The sequence below is a fragment of the Miniopterus schreibersii genome (genome assembly GCF_964146895.1).
Source record: "Miniopterus schreibersii genome assembly, chromosome: 9".
Lineage (NCBI taxonomy): Eukaryota > Metazoa > Chordata > Mammalia > Chiroptera > Miniopteridae > Miniopterus > Miniopterus schreibersii.
This window is the reverse complement of record NC_138118.1, coordinates 3,881,880-3,900,852: the sequence shown is the minus strand read 5'-3', so window position 1 is coordinate 3,900,852 and position 18,973 is coordinate 3,881,880. Positions and strand designations below refer to the sequence as shown.

Below are 18,973 nucleotides of genomic sequence, written 5' to 3'. Positions count from 1 at the left end.
AAAATGTTTCTGGAATGCACAGACTGCATTTGTCGGCTCTCCCTAATGGAGACTTCAACTTCAAATTTCTCTTTAAAGCTGAGAGAGCATCTATTTAGAAAACTAAAGATCCATACCACCTCATTCTCTACGTAATATCTCCAGAAACCTGTCCCATTCATTAACTATCAACCTTAACTAATAACCACATTCCTTTCAATTATGAAATAATACTCAAATGCAAAAGCATTTGTTGGTAAAAACAAATTTGGGAATTCTTATTTAAATTGACTTATAGGAAAATTACTAAAAAATCCCAGTTACTTACCAGTAACTTTTTTTCTTTGAAAATGTATCATCCTTGACAGTTCCATACTTAAGCCTCCTATCACTCAGAGTTCTGAAAAGGATTTTGTCCTCATGGATCTCCACAGCATTTTACCTGATCAGAGTCACGTGTCCTGGACTCAGGAGAGGAGCTCACTAGGAGACCACCTATGTCAACAAATTAAATTCTCTAATTTTAGTTTCAACTTGAGGATCATACAAGGAAGTTATCAGAGATGATTCATCATCAATGATAAGGGAAGAAAAAAACTACATTAATTATCAAGGATGCTACATTTTCAGAGAAACACAGCTTACTGGTAAGTAACCAGGTTCCTCTGAGGATGGATAGACTTACATCAACCAGCTGGTACAATAGGCGACTGTGTGGCTGGACCACTGGGAGCTGGAGAGGGAAGTCAAGCCAAAAATAGGAGTTGTAGGAGTACACAACCAAACTGAGACTCTTGGCAGAAGGCTGGTTCCAAGTAAAAACTGTGTTATGGAAAATCGTAGAGGGAAGAGCAGGTGAATGGCCTGCAGGGAAGGGAAAGAAATTAACACACCCTACTATGTGCCAAGCACTGTGCTAGAGACTTTACCAAAGTTAACTTCTTTAAAACTCACCACTACCCTATGAGTTAGATGACTCCCCATCTTACAGTGGGACATCCCAAAGGACAATGGCCATAGCCATCCAGTCTCTGAACAATCTTTAACATCAGAAGAGTTAAGTCTGACTTCCATGTAGTAGGGGGAGAAAATACAGTCAGTTAGCCAAGTTAAAAATATTCTTGGATACTGATTGGTCCATTTGATTCATGCCAGAGACACAATGAACTGCTGATACTGTCTAATATCCTTTAGCTTTTCCAAGTAAAACAATAAGGAACTGTCTGACATCTAAGGTATAGGAAAGAATGGTCAGGAGGAAGCATCACAGCTACCCAACTCTAGAGAAAAGCTGAGCATGATTTCTGAAACTACCCATATTCTTCAGGGTCAGAGTAAAGAGAACACAAGGAAGTGCTGAAGGAAAAAGTGTAGTGCAATAAATATCAAGTCTAGACCAAGTCAAGGGAGACTCGATAGTTAAGTGACTCTTAACCAGGTCAGAGGGTGATTAGGAGAAAGTGATTCACAGAAATGAGTGGCTCCAACAGGAGAGTCAGAAATAAAAATGCAAACAAAAAATCCTGACACGGATGCATTTAATACAAGCAGCTAATCAAGGGTGTTAGAGGAGCGGTTCACTCCAGCCTCTAAATTACTTCTATTTTGTTGTTGAATATTTTTGTTGCAGAGCCATCTGGCTGGGGGGACAACCCCTACCTTGTAGCACAATGCTCTTGCACCGGAGTTCACATATGCATAATAGAAAGATGTCGTCCTATAAGCGGCAATTCTTACACTTCTGGGGGGGGTGGGGAGCCATATGTAGCATTTAACAGAACACATAATATTTGGAATACAACTTCAGGAAGTTTAGATACTTAAAGCTCTCCCCTGCATCCTGATCCTGAATGAAAGAGATCATAAATATATAAACCTAGTGAAGATATTAACTGTTAAAACCCAATGCAGTCTGGGTGGGAAGGGGGCTGGTGGGAAAATCATCTCCTCATAACCTGCAGTTATGCTCAAATACTGGAGAGCAGAAACAGAATAATAGTCACAGGAAATAAGTTGGTAAAACTACAAAAACACTCAACAAAGGACATGAAGCAAGTAACAGAGCCATGTTCATCCATTACATGCAATGTACCTAATTCAAGAATAGTCCTGTGTGTGGAAACTAAGACCATTTCTCTCGTAGAAAAACAAACAAAAAAGAAACCCACAAAAACTAAGACACGGAACAAAGAGTGTGTTATACAAGTCCTTGGCTTCCATATGCTATGGCAACCCAATCACCATGAAGTCTTGATTCCATGAGCGAACGTGGGATTGAACGCTATAGAGCAGTAGAGGCCCCAGTTAAAGAGAAGCCAGCCGGTCAGCCAGCCGGAGTCGTGGGGGGAAAAGCACCAAGTCCTCGCTCAGGGGGTAAACCTGGCTCAGCTGACCACCAATTAGGTTGATCTTTGCAAAACAGATTTATAACTGCTCTGCAATCATTCCCTGGCTATGTATTGAAACAACTATAATGCTAAATAAAAAAAAATTTTTAAATCAAATTCCTACTCACTATGCCAAAGAAAATTCCTGATGGGTTAAATGATAATAAGATATTAAAATGAAAATAGAGCTAAAAGACGGATAGGCAACTTATAACTTTGAAGTGGAGAAAGACTTTCTAAGCCTTTAAGAAAGAAAGAAATCAAAAGAAGAAATTCTAATTTAACCACATAAACATTTAAAACTTCTGCATAACCAAAATACACCAGAGATAATATCAAAATGTGGGGGGGTGGGGGTCTGCAAAACAAATGGTCAAACATTAATATTTATAATATACAAGAAGTCCTTAAAAATCTTAACACAAAAGTCCAACCTAATTTTAAAAGACTCACGACTGTAACCAGCCAGTACATAAGAGAAACAGATAACAGACACTCAACCTCACCAAAGAATCAAATAAAGACAAAGGAACAAACTAATAATTTTTTACCTATCAAACTGACGAAGATTTAAAAGATGATAATATTATATGTTGGGAATATAAAGAGACACTTCCATAAATGGCTGGTAAAAGTGTAAAAGTGAAACCTTGCGAGGCACTTTCGTAATCTCTATTAAAATTTTAAATATGCATATCCTCTTGACCTAGTTATTCTATTTCCAGGAACTTTTCCTACAAAATTAATCAAAATATGCATATGAAGGATATTCACTGAAACACTAACTACAAAAGTAAAAAATAAAAACCTAAATGCCCATCAACTGAGAATAGGGCAATTAGCCCAGCTAGTGTAGCTCAGTGATTGAATGTCGACCCATGAACCAAGAGGTCACCAGGTCAATTCACAGTCAGGTACTTGCCCAGGTTGTGGGCTTGATCCCCAGTAGGGGGCGCGAGGAGGCAGCCGATCAATGTTCCTATCTCTCTACCCTTCTCTCTCTCTCTCTAAAATCTATTAAAAGGGGGGGAAAAATAGGGTAATTAATTATGGTTTATTCATAGTATCCAACACTACACATCTTAAAGAGATAAAAGACTGGACAGGGGCCATAAAGTGATGGCCCCAAACAACAGGCACATTTTATCTGGGAATAACTTTTCAAAATAAAATATATATCATTATTATTAACATATTATCAGATATAGAAGAACTCTCAAAGAATAAAAGTCACAATGATTGGACTACAGGGACTTTTGTCTTGTTTTATATATTTGTGTTAACTGAATTTTTACAACTATTCTGCAATGACCTGTTAACTGGAAAGATGAAAAACAGGAATTTCATTGACCCAATAGACAGTCACATTAGCTGTTATAAAACTGCCACGTCAGTTGCCAAGGTAGCTCATGACATCTGCCTAAACCTCCCAAAATGGTACAAGTGATATTCTTTTATAAAATCTAGTAAGAGAAAACAATACCAAGCAATGAAGTTAAGTCAATCTACATTATCAAGCTAAATTGTGACAGAGTTCTAGGTCTAATAAAATTTTTTGTTTCTTCAGAGCAATAAGCATGTTTTAACACTGCAGACTAGACAAGCATTTCTTTTGGTTTTGGCTCGTTCTGTTTGCTTTTAAAATACCTGTAAATACCTGTCAAAATTTGGTTTCACATTTTGGGAAAAGACAATCTGTAGTAGTCAATTTAACAATTTTTAAACACAAGCAATATACACAGATTCTAGGAGAAAAACAACAAATTAAATACAACTTCTGCTTGTGTATTAGTTGCACAAATTAAACATGACATTTTTAAGAGCTCACTCTTTCAACGTAAGATATCTAATCTTAAGTTTCAAATATAAACTCAAACATTATAAGTGACCTTTCTTTTTTGTTAAATGACCCTTTGGAAAAGCATAAAATACTTTTACTAGATTAGTTTCCTTTCAAAAGAAAAGGGACATCTCCTTTATGGTTATTTAAGAATTGCTCCACCTATTTTGGCCACAAGAAAGCCAGAAAGGAAGCGAAAGCTGTGTGAGTCTTTAAAAAACTACACAGAAGGAAAGGCCGGCAGAGTTAACATAAGACAATTCTCCAAATAAATACCAACAAATGGTTAAGAGAGACAAACAGCACCAGAAAGCAACTTAGAAACGAGTTCCTTTAGAAACTAGGAAAGGACGGATATGTTCAGACTGTAAGTCAAAGCAGACACTTGGAAGAGCCATCAGTTTATTTCTAAGACATGAGAAAAGAGACCTCACTCCCTCCCATATCTGCTCAAAGGATTCAGGAGACTCTAGACCTGTTGGTCCAGTAATCCTGCAATTTACAAAGGAAAGAAAGCATGTTAGTGTGTTAAAAGTTAAGACTGTTTAAGTAAAGAGCACTATAGTATACATTGGGTATACTAACATATTATTTTTTCTTTGTAAATAGCAACTAAATGTATTTACAATTAACCTAGGAAAGTGCATTACCAAGTCAATAAATGATGCAATCTAATGTTTACACGTAAACACAATGTTTTTCTTCCCCTTCACCAAAAATAAGTCCAAATTGCAAACATATGAAAGAACTTACACATTCTATGTTATTTTGATAGAAGTCTCTCAAAAAAAAAAACTTACACCCAGCCAGTGTGTCTCAGTGGTTGACCTAGGAACCAAGAGGTCACAGTTCCATTCAGGGTCAGGCCCAGGTTGCAGGCTTGATCCCCAGTAGGGAGCAGCCGATCTATGATGTTTCTCTCTCATTGATGTTTCTATCTCACTATCCCTCCCTCTCCCTTCCTCTCCCTCTAAAAATCAATAAAACATATAAAAAAATTTACAAATAGCAAATGATAGGTGATAAACTTAAAATTCTTTCAGACATCACTAGAAAGAGCAAACCTGCATATTTGCTCTTCCTAGTGACATTTAATTCTTCATGAATATGAGGACTAGGAGGCCTCTCCGATGCTGTCAAGCATTATGAAGAAGCCCCATGTTTCAATATACATAAAAAATTATCACTCTTTTCATTAGTAAACAAGACACAGATTTCTTTACAAGAACATTATATTCTCCTGGAAATCTAAAAATGCATATTGGCAGGATTTTTAAATTATAAAACCCATCATACCACTTGCCCAGAAGACAGACATCATCTGAGCAAGCTCTTTCAGTCATAATACGTATAGGTAATAAAAGCTTGATGTGAAGAATCATGAAGAGGAAAGTGCCTTGTGGTTTTTAATCAAGAAATGGACAAATGTACAATAAGAAATGCCCTAGCAAAACTACAATAGTAATTCTTAAACCAGCTTCTTCATGAAACCTGGAAGAGCAGCCACACTGAAGAATCTGACTACCATCATGCAGACTTCTGGAGACAAAGGGTGACAGTCACCTGGAAACATCTGATGAACAGCCACACATTACAGCAATAAGGCATACATCCCTTGGCTTGTAGGTAATGACATTTTAAGCCCCTTAAAAAGATCAACAGAAGAACAAAAGAAATAAATGTAAAATATATATTACAGTCACCGTCCTCAAGGAGTTAAAAATATTTTTTTAAGGAAATACAAAAATAGACACATATTCTGTATTAAAATTCTACAGGTAACACTGGTTAAGGTTCTATAACCTCAACACCAAAAAACAGGTACCAAAAAGTGTTTAAGAACACATAAAAGGCTCTGGCTGGTGTTGCTCAGTGGTTAGAGCGTCAGCCTGCAGACGGGTCGTGTGTTCAGTTCCAGGTCAAGGGCACGCGCATGGCTACAGGTCCAACCCAGCCCCAAGTCTGGGAAAGTGCGGGAGGCAACAAACTGACCTGTCTCTATCACAGCAATGTTTCTCTTTCTCTCTCCTCTCTCTCTTCTCCCCGCCTCTTCCACTCGCTCATAAAAAAAAAAAAAAAAAAAAAAAATCAATGGAAAAATACCCTCACTCCTTGGGTGAGGATTAAAATAATAAAATACATTAAGAAAACAGCACACGACAGAGCTCCCTGATGGGATGCCAGCCCCTACAGCAATCGCCTCGTTAGATTGGAAAGCACACTTGTCCGACATTCCTGACTACAGTAACTTCAATGAAATCACTTAAAAGAAGAGAAAATAGAAGACACCTAAAAAACTAAAAATTGTCATTGAATCATCGTCACGCTGCAAAGGATTTAAACTGAAGACAGACCTTACAAAAGACGAGCTTAAAAAGATGAGCAGCTCATTAAAGCAATGTTACAAGAGCACTTCCAAATGGTAAAAGCACAAACTAGGTGTTTGGATCAACACTGCAGCCCAAACCCCTGTCAAGCCTACTACCAGGAAAGTCTGCAGAACAGGCCAACTCTTATTTATCCTGCTTCTAACCTACTTCAAACTCCAAACTTCAGAACATATAACAGAAATCAATATATAGCTGGAAAGGCTCAAACTGAAGAAAAAGATAACAGATATATTCTCATCTGAAAAGTAAGGCAGAGATCATTAGTCTTTCCAGCCCTAAGATTTTATTACTTATTGTGATACCACCAAAAAGCTTACTGAAAACTGTATAAGCCTTCAGTTTCCAAAAGTCAGGGATGATGGTCTGAAAGGGGTGGAGATGGGGGAGTAAGAGATGCACCATCTGAAGCAGATGAGTTATCAAGAGCAGCCCGAACACCAGCACCCTACCAGGCCAGAGTTCACACAACACAATCTGAATTCCTGAGGCTGGGGTTACTTCCCTCCTTTTACTCTCCTATTTTGTGGAAATGGTGCTTCTCAATCTGCAAGGGGTACTAAGTTTAGAAAACAATTTTACTAAAATGCTAATTTCTTCTCACAATTTCTCACATAAACTCACGATATCTTTATATGCAATGATGTTTCTCTCCATTTGACAAAATTAAGACATTTCCAATTAGTAAATATGCATTTGAATATATTGTACTCTTAAGTTTAACACCAAAAATTATATTATGAGCAACTAAAGTTGTACATAAATAATGAACTTTACTAATTTTTTAATGTGTCTGAGCAAAGTGTACTCTTCAGGGCCCACATCAGATCATTAGAGCAAGCAAACTGACTTAGCTCTTCTAAGGCTCAGTTTCCTCACCTGGGGAAGAAAGGACAATACAACCACCATGATTCAATGAAATAACGTGTGCAGAGTACCTCGCATAGTACCAGAAATCGTTATTGCTGTTAACTTTTAGTGTTAATGTAAATTGGGTTTTTTGATAGCATTTTGAGATTTGTAATGGGTGGCAAAAATAAGTATTGCATGTGTTTCTACTTTATTTCTCCAAACTTGTAAGCTTTATTCCTCCTTCACCTCAAAATTTCTAAAAGGTCACCAGACAAAACTTTCAAGACTTACTTAAAAGCCCCATGCTTAACTCCCTCAAAAACGGTCTGGCATAGAAACAACCCCTCTCACCCTTCGTAGATTAATAAGTCCTCCCCTCCAACATGTAGGCCCTGACCGGTCTCAGACAGTGCAGAGAGTCAGCAGCATACCATACATATTCAGACAACTGCAGGTCAGAGCTTTAAAGAGTAGTCACCTGACAAAATGCATAAATGGCTAAGAACCACCCCAAGTCAGGCTTCAGCACTGAGACCACAGCACCGGCAGAGGTCATCACTAGGATGGTGTCTGTAGCACACACTGGGCTGCATGCATAACAGTGCTGACACACCTTTGAAGCCAGTGTCACAGAGTCACAGGTCTCACACAATAGCAAAGCAGTGCTTGATTATCAATGACTACTCGTTGCCCTGACCAGTGTGGCCCAGTTGGCTGAGTTTCTCCCATACACCAAAAGGTCGCTGATTTGATTCCCAGTCAGGACACATGCCCAGGTTTCCGGCTTAATCCCCAGTAGGGGGTTGCAGGATCTCTCACATCAATGTTTCTCTCTCTAAAATCAATTTAAAAAATATTTTTAAAATGGCTAGTCATGGAAACATATTTTAGAACAAATCTCACTGTTTAGATCAGTTATTTTCTTTTTTTAATATCTTTATTGATTTCAGAGAGAGGAAGGGAAAGGGAGAGATAGAAACATCAATGATGAGTCACTGATCGGCTGCCTCCTGCACACCCCCTGCTGGGGATCAAGCTCAAAACCGGGGCATGTGCCCTGACAGGTACATCAGCTGTTTTCAACCTTTTCCATCTTACCGCACATAAACTAATTACTAAAAGTTCTCGGCACACCAAAAAGTATATTTCTGCCAATCTGACCCAAAAAAGGGTATAATTTTGATTCATTCACACCAGACGGCTACTGTTGTGTTGACTATTGTCATTTTTTTATTTGACAATCTAAGGGACAAGAGGCCAGTGCCCCTGACTAGTCAGGTACTGCATGTTTAAAAAATTCTTGCGGCATACCGGTTGAAAATCACTGAGTTAAACAGATGCTCAGGTAAACAATTCCAGTGCTTAGGGTAACTGAAGTTTCCAATCACTTTCTTCCCTCTCTGCTAGAGGCCTACTCAGATACATCCCATAGCCTATGCGTCTTCCTACATGAAACAGGCACTTAAACAGAAATGCTTTAACAGAAACCCTGCTGACTGGTTCTATACTGTTGAAGTTTCCGCATTTTCTTTCATCTTGTTGCCACTTGTTTTCCTGTGTTACTGAATCATAAAATCTACCACAGACTTACTGCCTTCCTTTGAAAATAGGCTTTCTTGGAGTAATTAACTTTCACTCATTCAGAAATGCTATAGAATAGGAAATTCCAAGTTCTCAACACTGAATTTAAAATTCTTATAGAGTCTCAGAACTTAAACACACGGTAAACTTCCTTAGTCTATGAATATGAATGAAAAGGAGACGTTTCTCACAGCATGGCTAATTCATGTTAATGGGGCGGGGGATACCTGAGCCAGAAAGCCTTGCTTAAACAGTGATCTGATGAGGACATCAAAGAGTGTTTAATTTAAAAGACTTTTTAATCAACAGTCTTATAAAAACCTAGGGATCTGCACAGTAACAGCGAAAGTATGTTAAACACTAGAGCTCTGTTATAGGTATTAGTGTTAACTAAGGCAGCCATTAACAGTTACATATGAAAAAGAAATGGCAATAAAAAGACGGACATCCTGAAGTCAGTGACTTCCTCTCAATAACCAACCAAAATCCCAACAGCAAGACCAGAATGCACTGATAATTACTGCAGCGCGTGAGTTAACCAACCTCCCTGGTCCCGCGCAATGAGCTCACAGAAGTCAGGATGTGCACAGGCTGTATCCTTCGCTGTTTCCATTCTTGGTTTAAGATTTCGGTTCTTTCCAAAATTTTCTGACGATTGGAACTAAACATACTCTTTAAAAAAATGAAGGAGAGGAGAAAAGAAACAGTTCATTGTTAGAACATTTGTAATATCTCTACTGCGGGTTAAAATCTAGTGATTTCTCAGAAATATCAGGAACATTCCCTCTAACGCATATAGATTTTACAATAAACTGTGGTTTCCCACATTTAAATAATACAAAAACACCACACCTATTATTTTATTGCGAATGGGAGGGGAACAGGAAATTATTTCCATCCTCTGCTTTAACTTTGTATTTTAAAAAATCGCAATGACTTCAGAAACATAAAACCATGAAACCCTGTATATTTGGGTCCCGAGCCTACATGTGCAATGCAAAGGTATACAAAAAAGACAGTGAATTCCAAGTAGGCTGAATGTCTTTCCATTATCACTTTGTGTGGTACAATTTTTATGTTAAGACAGATCGAGGATCTGAGCTTCCAAGTCTTCATTTATCATAATGTAAATATGGCCTTGACTGAAAATGTACCCTTTCAAGTTAAAACTTATCTTTAGGGAGAAAAAAAGCTATCTTCAATTGTACATGCATTTTCACAAAAGACAAAGTGATACCTTCACTTCGTCGGCTCGCCTGAATCTCTTGAGCTGCCGCAGCCGCATGTACTCTGATTTCACGCGCTTCCGCCAACAAACTGGTCCCTTCTCAGACTTCTTCCCAGTCTGGCCCATGATTATTCTAAAAGCAATGGTTTCATATTAAAATCACTAATCTAGCCAGCCTGGAAACGATCACTTGTGTTTTAATCCCCAGCAAACAATCAGCAAAAGAAATAATACATATTTACATTGTTGACATTTGCCGAAGGGTGCTCACTGGTCTGCATGATTAAATCCTTAAAACATTTCATTCAAAGTACTATAAAGTTTTACTTACTACAACTTTTAAGATATTTTTATTTACAAACATTCTCTACTCCTAGAGAGCAGCCGTCTAATAGAAATGTGAAAGAATTAGGTATACTATATAACAAGCTAGTTTTTAATCTATGAGATCCATGCTCTGGAGTAATAATAATAATAATATACCCTAAATTTTCATCATTACATTACAGGCAAAAATAAACAACTGAAAATGACAAATCCGAAAAAGTAAAATATATATTCAACACTAAAAGTACAAACAGTACAATACACAATAAAATGTACAAATCAAAGTATTTCCCCCTACACACTTTTACACCATGATTCCCACCTTAAACACTGCAAAAGTCTGGATTGTTGCCTCTTGTGCCACCTTTATTCACATGAGGGGTTCCTCTGCCAGCAAGAGGAAAAAGGAATGGGGCAAATGCGAAGTAAATCCTTCTGCCTTATCTTCAGTTGCAGGCTCTGGGAACCAATCATGTTCAATTGTGAGGACAACCTGTATTTCCAGATGTCTCATTCATACTACAGAGTCCCCACTTTGAGTCTAAATAAGTGTCCTCTGCTAGAACATTTTCTTCTCAAACTATTAAAACCATACCTGTATCTTCAAAAGATTAGAACATTTCTCTGTCAGATGGTGCAAAGGTGTCACATTAAGGAGTTTTGCTTTAATTTCTCTAATAGCAGTGGAAAGCCACTGAGTATTTTAAGTAAAAGGAGAGGAGAGGGGAGGGTTCCACCTTGGAAAGGCCAGCTGACTGCAGTGAAGGAGCAGCAGGGCAGGTGGGAGTACAGAAGCGCAAGGTGAGGCCAGGGTACACTGGATTGCAGTACAGTCTCCAGACAGCTCTACCACCATTGGTGATGGGAGAGAAAAGGAATCCAAGTTACTCAGGAGAAAACCTGGTAATGATTTAAATATGGGGGAAGACAACTTTCTGACTTGAATAACTAAGTAGGGTTTCAGTCACCCACCTGTTTATAATCAGGTGCAAATAAGATTGCCTGAAATGACAAGATTTGGAAAAAGGGGGGGGGGGGCACTCTCAGTAAGAGTACTCAACTACCCAACAGTGACACAGAATGCAAATGGTGGATTATTCAGAGCCGAAAGAGGGGCAGAGGAAGCATGTAATAAATAACAATCACGACCCAAGTGATGACTGCGAATATACGAAGACGAATGAAACATGGAACTTGCCCTTCTGGAACTGATATTCTACCAATGAAGGCCCCCCGAAAATGCATTACGATATGAGATATGGGGGGGTGAAACAGACTGCAGAGGATGGCAAGGAAGGTGACAACACAGCCTTACAAGTTTAGATGGATTTCACAGTCAGGGAAAAAATGAAAGAACTCCAAGGTACCAACAGACACACTGGAGATAGGGCTGTATGAGCAAAGGCCCGCTGGCAAACCCTGCTGACAAAGGTGGGCACCAAATTCAGTGAGGACTCCAAACTACAGGAACTGAAAAAATGAGGAGAATGAAGAGATTTCAGAATTGGAGATAAAAGCAACTGAATGAGGTCACAGAGATAGGCGTATTCCTTGTGAAAAGGTTAAAAATGCAGCCCGGCCAGAGGGCTGCAGCGGAACAAAGGCAACCGTCCTTAGAACAGAGAAGGCTGAACTCAGCCAGGGGACTGTGTGAGCTAAAGCAGGGAGTCAGGAGGAAAGAAGGAAGCTAGGGAGATATGAGGCAGGGCAGAAAGACACCATTAGGAGTAAGTCAGAGATTCACAAAAAGTAACTGTGGCAACTGTTTGCTTTCAAACCTGCTAGTTAACAGGAGACTCAAGTAATTCTGTATTTAGCACTTCAAAGGTCTAGGAACTTGCAGTAAAAGAAACTGAACTTCACACAGCATCTTGCTCGTGATTCCTGGGTTGGCTCCTTGAATGACGATTAGAAGAGTCAACCTTCTTTAGAAATTTTTCCTCCCTAAGATATCCCAGGGGCATTCCTGTCATTGTATAAAAACAGTCCTCCTCCGCCATACAGGCTTCCAGTGCCTGGGCCAAGGGTAAGGCTTCTCTCGAAGTCATGTGACACAACCTTAACTTCTTGGCTGTGGATCTGTTACTGTCATTTCTGAGACTGGCTAAAGTCGCTGCAAAGTCAATGACCTTCCCAGTGTTCCATTGATGGTAGAAGAATATGGGTTTGCTCTTCTCTTTGCTCTCCTTGGGTAAGAAAACCTGCAAGTAGATTCTTTCTGTCTGTGACAATGACTGGTCTCCATGAGCATGCATCTTTCATTTCATCAGTGCTACCTTTGCAACTGTTGCATTATTTTTTGCACCCTTCCATCATTTACTTGCTGTCTTGGAATCAATGTCTTTAACAAGTTTGAGTGGCAGCCATACAAGGCTTAGGGAATTCCGGTTCTTCACATTCCTGATCTGACTGATGACTATGTCTCACGCAGAAGTTCTTCTCACAATAAGAATATAACTGGTATCAGTTCTTTCTCAGCACAGTCCTTGAATGAGCATGGGTAAGATGCATGTGTATCTGACTTCAGTCACCTCAGAACAGCTGTGCAACTCTCTGCTTCTGTGCTCAAGGCAAAATATTCCTGAACAACCATCACATACACATAGAAGAAAACCTCACTGCCAGCAGTGCTCTACCTGGCAGTGCTGCCTGATGTCCAACTCCCCAGATGGAGTTTTGAAATGTTCTGTTGTTGATCTCGCAACTTGTTTAGTTCAGTTAAACTTGGTCCAAGAGACTGTTTGTTGTGACATACTTTGTTGTAACTAATGGTAGAAACAACATGAAGGTATTCGAGGTGGTTAGACAAGGAGGGTTCTAGTACAGAAACACGTAATGCTAACTCATTAATGATTCCCCTTCACCAAGACATAGCAAATGTGCACCTTAGAAAGAACTGCAATAATCCCCACATTGCACGCCAGTGAAAACTAAATGCCATGTTCCTGCTATGGTTTTATCAGGTATAGGGGTGCTGCCTCCAAGGACCAAGAATTTGTTAAACAGGCAGATTGGGACTAGCTGTGAAATAGTTTATGAGCTAGTGAAGCAACAGATAATCCCTTTTTATCAGATTTCTATAAATTGAATTTAAATTTTTTTTTGTTTTAAAGTTTAACTCTAAATTGACACTCAACTTATTATATTTAATTAGCTTTTAAAAGGATGTGCTGTACTAACAAAAACAAAGGTGGATTTCTTGTTGGTTATATGAGTGGTTGATTGACCGTGACTCTGCTCTGTGTCACCTTGACTCCGGGATCTACACTGAAGGTTTAGATGTCCTTTTTGGGACACTGCTGTTCTTATGGCAGAGGAAGGAAGAGATGGCTCTGAAAAGATACATTACCACTTTTGCTTTAAAAGTAACATGGCCAAGCGTAGCACCATGGTGTGGAGCAGTGGAGCTTTTCTTTTTCTTTTTTAATCCTCAACTGAGTGGAGGAGGGAGGGAGGGAGGGGGAAACATCGATGTGAGAAACACACCAACTGGTTGCCTCCTGCGGGTTTGATCGGGGGGGGGGGGGGGGGCAGGAGGCAACCGATCAATGACTCATCACTGATGTTTCTATCTCTCTCTCTCCCTCTCCCTTCCTCTCTCTGAAATCAATAAAAGACATTTTTTAAAAAAACAAAACAAAAAACAAATGTACACTGATCATGAGGAGCTCATAAAGTCCAGCTGTGGCCCGGCCAGGCGTGGCTCAGCAGTTGAGCGTTGACCTAGGATCCAGGAGATGGAGGTTCAATTCCCGGTCAGGGCACATGCCCGGGTTGTGGGCTTGATCCCCAGTCGGGGGTATGCGGGAGGCAGCCGATCAATGACAACTTTCTCATCCTTGATGTTTCTCTCTCTCCCTCTCCCTTCCTCTCCCTGAAATCAACAGATATATTAAAAATAAAAATTTTTAAAAATAAAGTCCAGCTGTGTCACAGGTATGAAAAGAAAGGGCGGCTACCATGCCCAAGTGTGGAAAATGAGAAGTGAGGCACCATTACCAAGAAACCCCAAGAAATGAGTCTCAGAGACAACAGGACCCTATGATCCAGCTGCCCTACCAATCAAGAGTCCTGTGTAAAAACCTAGAGCTTATTGAATTTCTACTAAGAAAGTTGATATTGCCTTAAAGAAATCCTACTCAAACAACAGGGATAACACTACCTTCCTCAAAGCTGGTTACACAGTCTCACCCAGCTCTACGCCTGTCATGTAGTAAGCCTTCAAACATAGGCTCCCCTCAGACACTAATCTGGTTCTGATTCTGTTTTCTACTACACCACAGCCAAGCATTAAGTTACAGCTTTGAATATTCATGTATTAGCAGAAAGAAACCTTTATTAAAAAGACTTACCACTAAAATAGATGGGAATTTGTGAATACACCCAATTTTTTTTAATATATCTTTACTGATTTCAGAGAGAGGAAGGGAGAGAGAGAGAAACATCAATGATGAGAGAGTCATTGACCAGCTGCCTCCTACACACCCCCTACTACGGATCGAGCCCACAACCCGGGCATGTGCCCTCACTGGGAGTCAAACCTCGATCTCCTGGATCCTAGGTCAATGCTCAACCCCTGAGCCACACCAGTCGGGCTAGAGTCTACCTTATTTATCAAACCAAATTCAAATATCCGGAACACCACAGTAACCTAGCTTTGTCCCACTAGAGCAGACTCAGTGTTGGTCTTGCCACCTTCTGAGAACTTCCCACAACCCCTTCTCTGTGGACCACCACCCCCACGAAGGAAGCCTGGGGTCCTGGCCTACCCGAGGCCCACCGCTCCCTGCAGAGTCACCAGTACAGGGCTGGACACATGACTGGAAGTGGTCCAACCACAGTGAGAACCTCAGGAGGGTCCCTGGAATGTGAGGGCAAGGATGCCCGCTTTTCTACTTAGTGTGAGCCTGGAAACGTGCTGCCCTGAGAATGGCTGGAAGCCAACTTGCAACCACAAGAGAAGAGCCAGCAGAGGCATAGTCAACGATAGAAAAAGAAAAAACACCCAAAGCCAAGAAATGGAAGCTAGTCCCACCTCGGAGTCTGACGCAGGCAGGCTTTGCCAAACCAACCCAAGAACTGTTCAGTCTTGTGAGCCAAGAAATTCTTTTTTTGGCTAAACCCAGTTTGGATGAGGTTTCCTGCCACATGAAACACAGACGGGTTCTGAGATGTATCTTAATACTGAGATTATATGTACAGTAATGCCCGAACTGACAGATCTGTTCTCCTCAATGGCATCATGAGGTAGCAGTTACGTGTTCGGGTGGCTCTGCCCCCCGAGGTAAGGAGCTCCCTCCACCCTTCACAGGTCTCTAGAGTCCCAGCGAGGTGGCCAAGACACGCCTCACCACCTCTCGGGTGACCTGCATTCTTCTGTCAGGTCCAGCCCCGGTCCACTTGCGAGGGCCTTTCTAAGACGACATTCCTGTCCCTCCTAAGTTGCCACTGACTGAGGATTTTTTTTTTTTAATATATCTTTATTAATTTCAGACAGAAGGAGGGAGAGGGGGAGACAGAACGAGAAACATCAATGACGAGAGTCATTGATTGGCTGCCTCCTGCACACCCCCTGCTGGGATTGAGCCCGAAACCTGGGTATGTGCCCTGACCCGGGATCAAACTTCCATCTCCTGGATCCCAGGTCGATGCTCAACCGCTGAGCCTGTCGGCCAGTTTGACTGAGAATTTTTTTTAAGTTTCCTGGGCATGTTTCAGTGCCCTTGATGATTTTCTTTAAAGGTTCTTCATTCCTAAAGAATTTGCCAAATCAAGGTATTAGCCATCTATTTAGCCTTAACGAGTCCTATTTTTACTTACTGGAAGAAAACCAAGTAGTAAACTGTGTGTACTACTTATCCTTCCCAACTAAACTGACAGCGTTCACTTTCACTCTTAACTGAACACCACACTAAACAAGGTCAAATCCAAGCCCAACAAAAAGTGTATAACTTCAATATTCTCGATGTCCTTTTCTTCAATAGTGCTTTTACGTTTAAAATTCTTTGAGAGAATCTATTAAGTCTCATTTAACAATTTCATTTATTTTTAAGTTAAATTCCACTAATTTAATAAACTCAAAAGTAAATTAATGGTTAATAGATTTTGCAAAGATAAGGAGAATACTATAAGACAACCTAGACAGACACAGAGACATAACTTTTGGTGAGAGATAAAAATTAATCGCCTACTTTCAATAATAATTTTTTTAAAAAGGGACATCTGTAATATTTTAAACAAAAATAAAAAAAAATTAATCGCCTAGAAGTAGACCTTATGCCAGAGGGAAAACAGAGAACACCCACATCCCGTGAGCAAGCGACAACTCCCAGAGGCAGATGCAAGGGCACATACCTCGGTTGCAGGCTCAGTCCCTGGGCCGGGTTAGGGTGAGGGTGAGGGTGAGGGTGAGGGTGAGGGTCAGGGTCAGGGTCAGGGTCAGGGTCAGGGTCAGGGCGCGTGCAGTGCGGAAGGCAACCAACAGATGTGTCTCTCTCACGTCGAGGTTTCTCTCTCTCTCTCTCTCTCTCTCTCCCTTCTATTCTCTGAAAAAGCAATGCAAGAAAGACCCCCCGGGTGAGAACAAATAAACAACAGCAAGGACAACCTAAAATTAAAAAGCGAGATGTACTCATCTGAGGAGGAAAAAAAATCGACCAAAAGAGGGTAATATAAAGCCTAACTGAGCCACTGTGATGACAAAAAACTTGGAACTTATAATACAGACAAATAAAATGGGTAGAAAGTTCAAACACCACACACCATTCTTGAGCATTTTGGTCTCAGGACCCCTTTAGTTTATATGTGCTATATCTATCAATATTTGGTATATCAGAAACTCAAAACTAAGAAAATTTTAAAACATTAACTCACTTTAAAATAACAGAAGCCCATGCCCAGACCGGTGTGGCTCACGTGGTTGAAGCATGGTCCCGTGTACCAAAGGCTGAGTGTTCCAATTCCTGTCCGGGCACACCCTAGGCTGCAGGTTCGATCCCCAGGTGAGTACATATGGAAGGCAGGCAATCGATGCGCTCTCTCTCTCTCTCTATCAATGAGTATATCTTTGGTGAGGATTAAAAAAAATTTTAAATTAAAAAAACAACAACAAGCCAATTGCATGTTAATATAAACAACAAATTTTTAAAAACTACTTTCCTTTAAAAAAAAAAAAAAATCAGTGAGTGGAATTCTGTATTTTTTACAAGTCCTTCAATATCTGTCTTGATAGAAGACAGCTGGATTCTCCTATCTGCTTTAGCATTCAGTCTGCTCCAATATGTTATTCTGGTTCAAGAATATGAAGAAAATCTATTCTCAAACACACAGATGTTTAGCTAGAAACGGGAAGAGTATGTGAACAGCCTTTTGAGGTAACTGTGGATCAATCTCATGCTTTGATATTACACCAAAACTGTTCTATGAAAAAGTGGCTAGTTGACCTTGAAAGTGAACCTCATAGGTGCTTTAACAAGACAACCACTACTTTTCTATAAGCAATGGTGGTTTCTTAAAATATTAGCTGCAATGTGGAATCTGAAACTGTATCAATAAACTTTTCCTACTCTGCTACATTCAACTTTAAACAGATCTTTAACCCATGCATGACTTTACAACATCATTACTCAGCATCTGAAAAATCTGGTCCACTGAATTATGCAGACTTTCCATAGTGAACAAATTTCAAAAAAATTATATTTGTTAAACCCACAGAGCTCATCATAAGTATTTATTGGGAAACTGTCAAGCTTCACCACGGACTGTAAAAAGATCTCATCAACAGTCATGGCCAATCTTCTGACTCTCCTGCTTCCTAAAACCACCCCATCCTACACTTCACACTATCCCATAAAGAAAGATAAACTGAGATCTTGTTCCAGGGACCTTTCACTTCCTTAGAGTGCCTGTTTTTATTTTAAAAAGAGAAAAATGACAAAAATACATGAGCTCACTACTGCTGGACCCAAACATTCCACCCAAATGACTTGCAAAATGCTAGCAGAAGAAACTTCTGAAATTTCAGTATGAAGGGCTTGGAAAGCTAGGAATAGAGAGACCTTATTACCTAGTCAATAAGAATTTATGAAGCATTCAGAAAATGCTAAATCCTCTGAGACACACAACTGTGTAAGATACAACAGGCAACTTAGGTGCCTGAACTTTAGCGGACCCCTTGTACATGACTACAGATGAGAAAGCATTATGAACAGCATTTGTTTTCAGGAAGTCTTAAGGAAACATCCGCCAGTGACTAGTAACAAGGGAAACTAAGGGGGAAAAGAGACCCTATTTGTAGCCCTGGTTTTAGTGCTAAAAAGGCATGGGAAATTACAGAAATGTGGCACTCTTAGCTGAATGGTAAAAAAACATTAAAGTGATTGTTACAGCAACA

At 40.0% G+C, this 18,973-nt stretch overlaps 1 protein-coding gene and 1 pseudogene across 19 annotated transcripts in view; both read right to left on the bottom strand.

The window, feature by feature from the left end:
* EZH2 (enhancer of zeste 2 polycomb repressive complex 2 subunit) overlaps positions 1-18,973 on the bottom strand; it is a 96,022-nt gene that overhangs the window by 20,233 nt on the left and 56,816 nt on the right. For 8 of the 18 annotated variants that reach the window (XM_081146654.1, XM_081146657.1, XM_081146641.1 and 5 more), the window contains exons 2-3: positions 10,264-10,387; positions 9,570-9,698 (exon numbers count right to left, since the gene is read on the bottom strand). In XM_081146654.1, coding sequence (XP_081002780.1) covers positions 9,570-9,698; positions 10,264-10,380 — 246 coding nt within the window. In that variant the 5' untranslated portion in view covers positions 10,381-10,387. Of the gene's footprint in view, positions 1-664; positions 844-9,569; positions 9,699-10,263; positions 10,388-10,903; positions 11,039-17,454; positions 17,562-18,973 lie in introns of those variants that run through there. The other 10 variants (XM_081146656.1, XM_081146645.1, XM_081146649.1 and 7 more) reach the window with 7 other exon arrangements.
* LOC308562022 (AN1-type zinc finger protein 1 pseudogene) lies at positions 11,932-14,791 on the bottom strand (annotated as a pseudogene). Its single transcript has 2 exons — positions 14,773-14,791; positions 11,932-13,195 (listed from the first exon to the last, which is right to left on the bottom strand). The product of its transcript is annotated as an AN1-type zinc finger protein 1 pseudogene (transcript).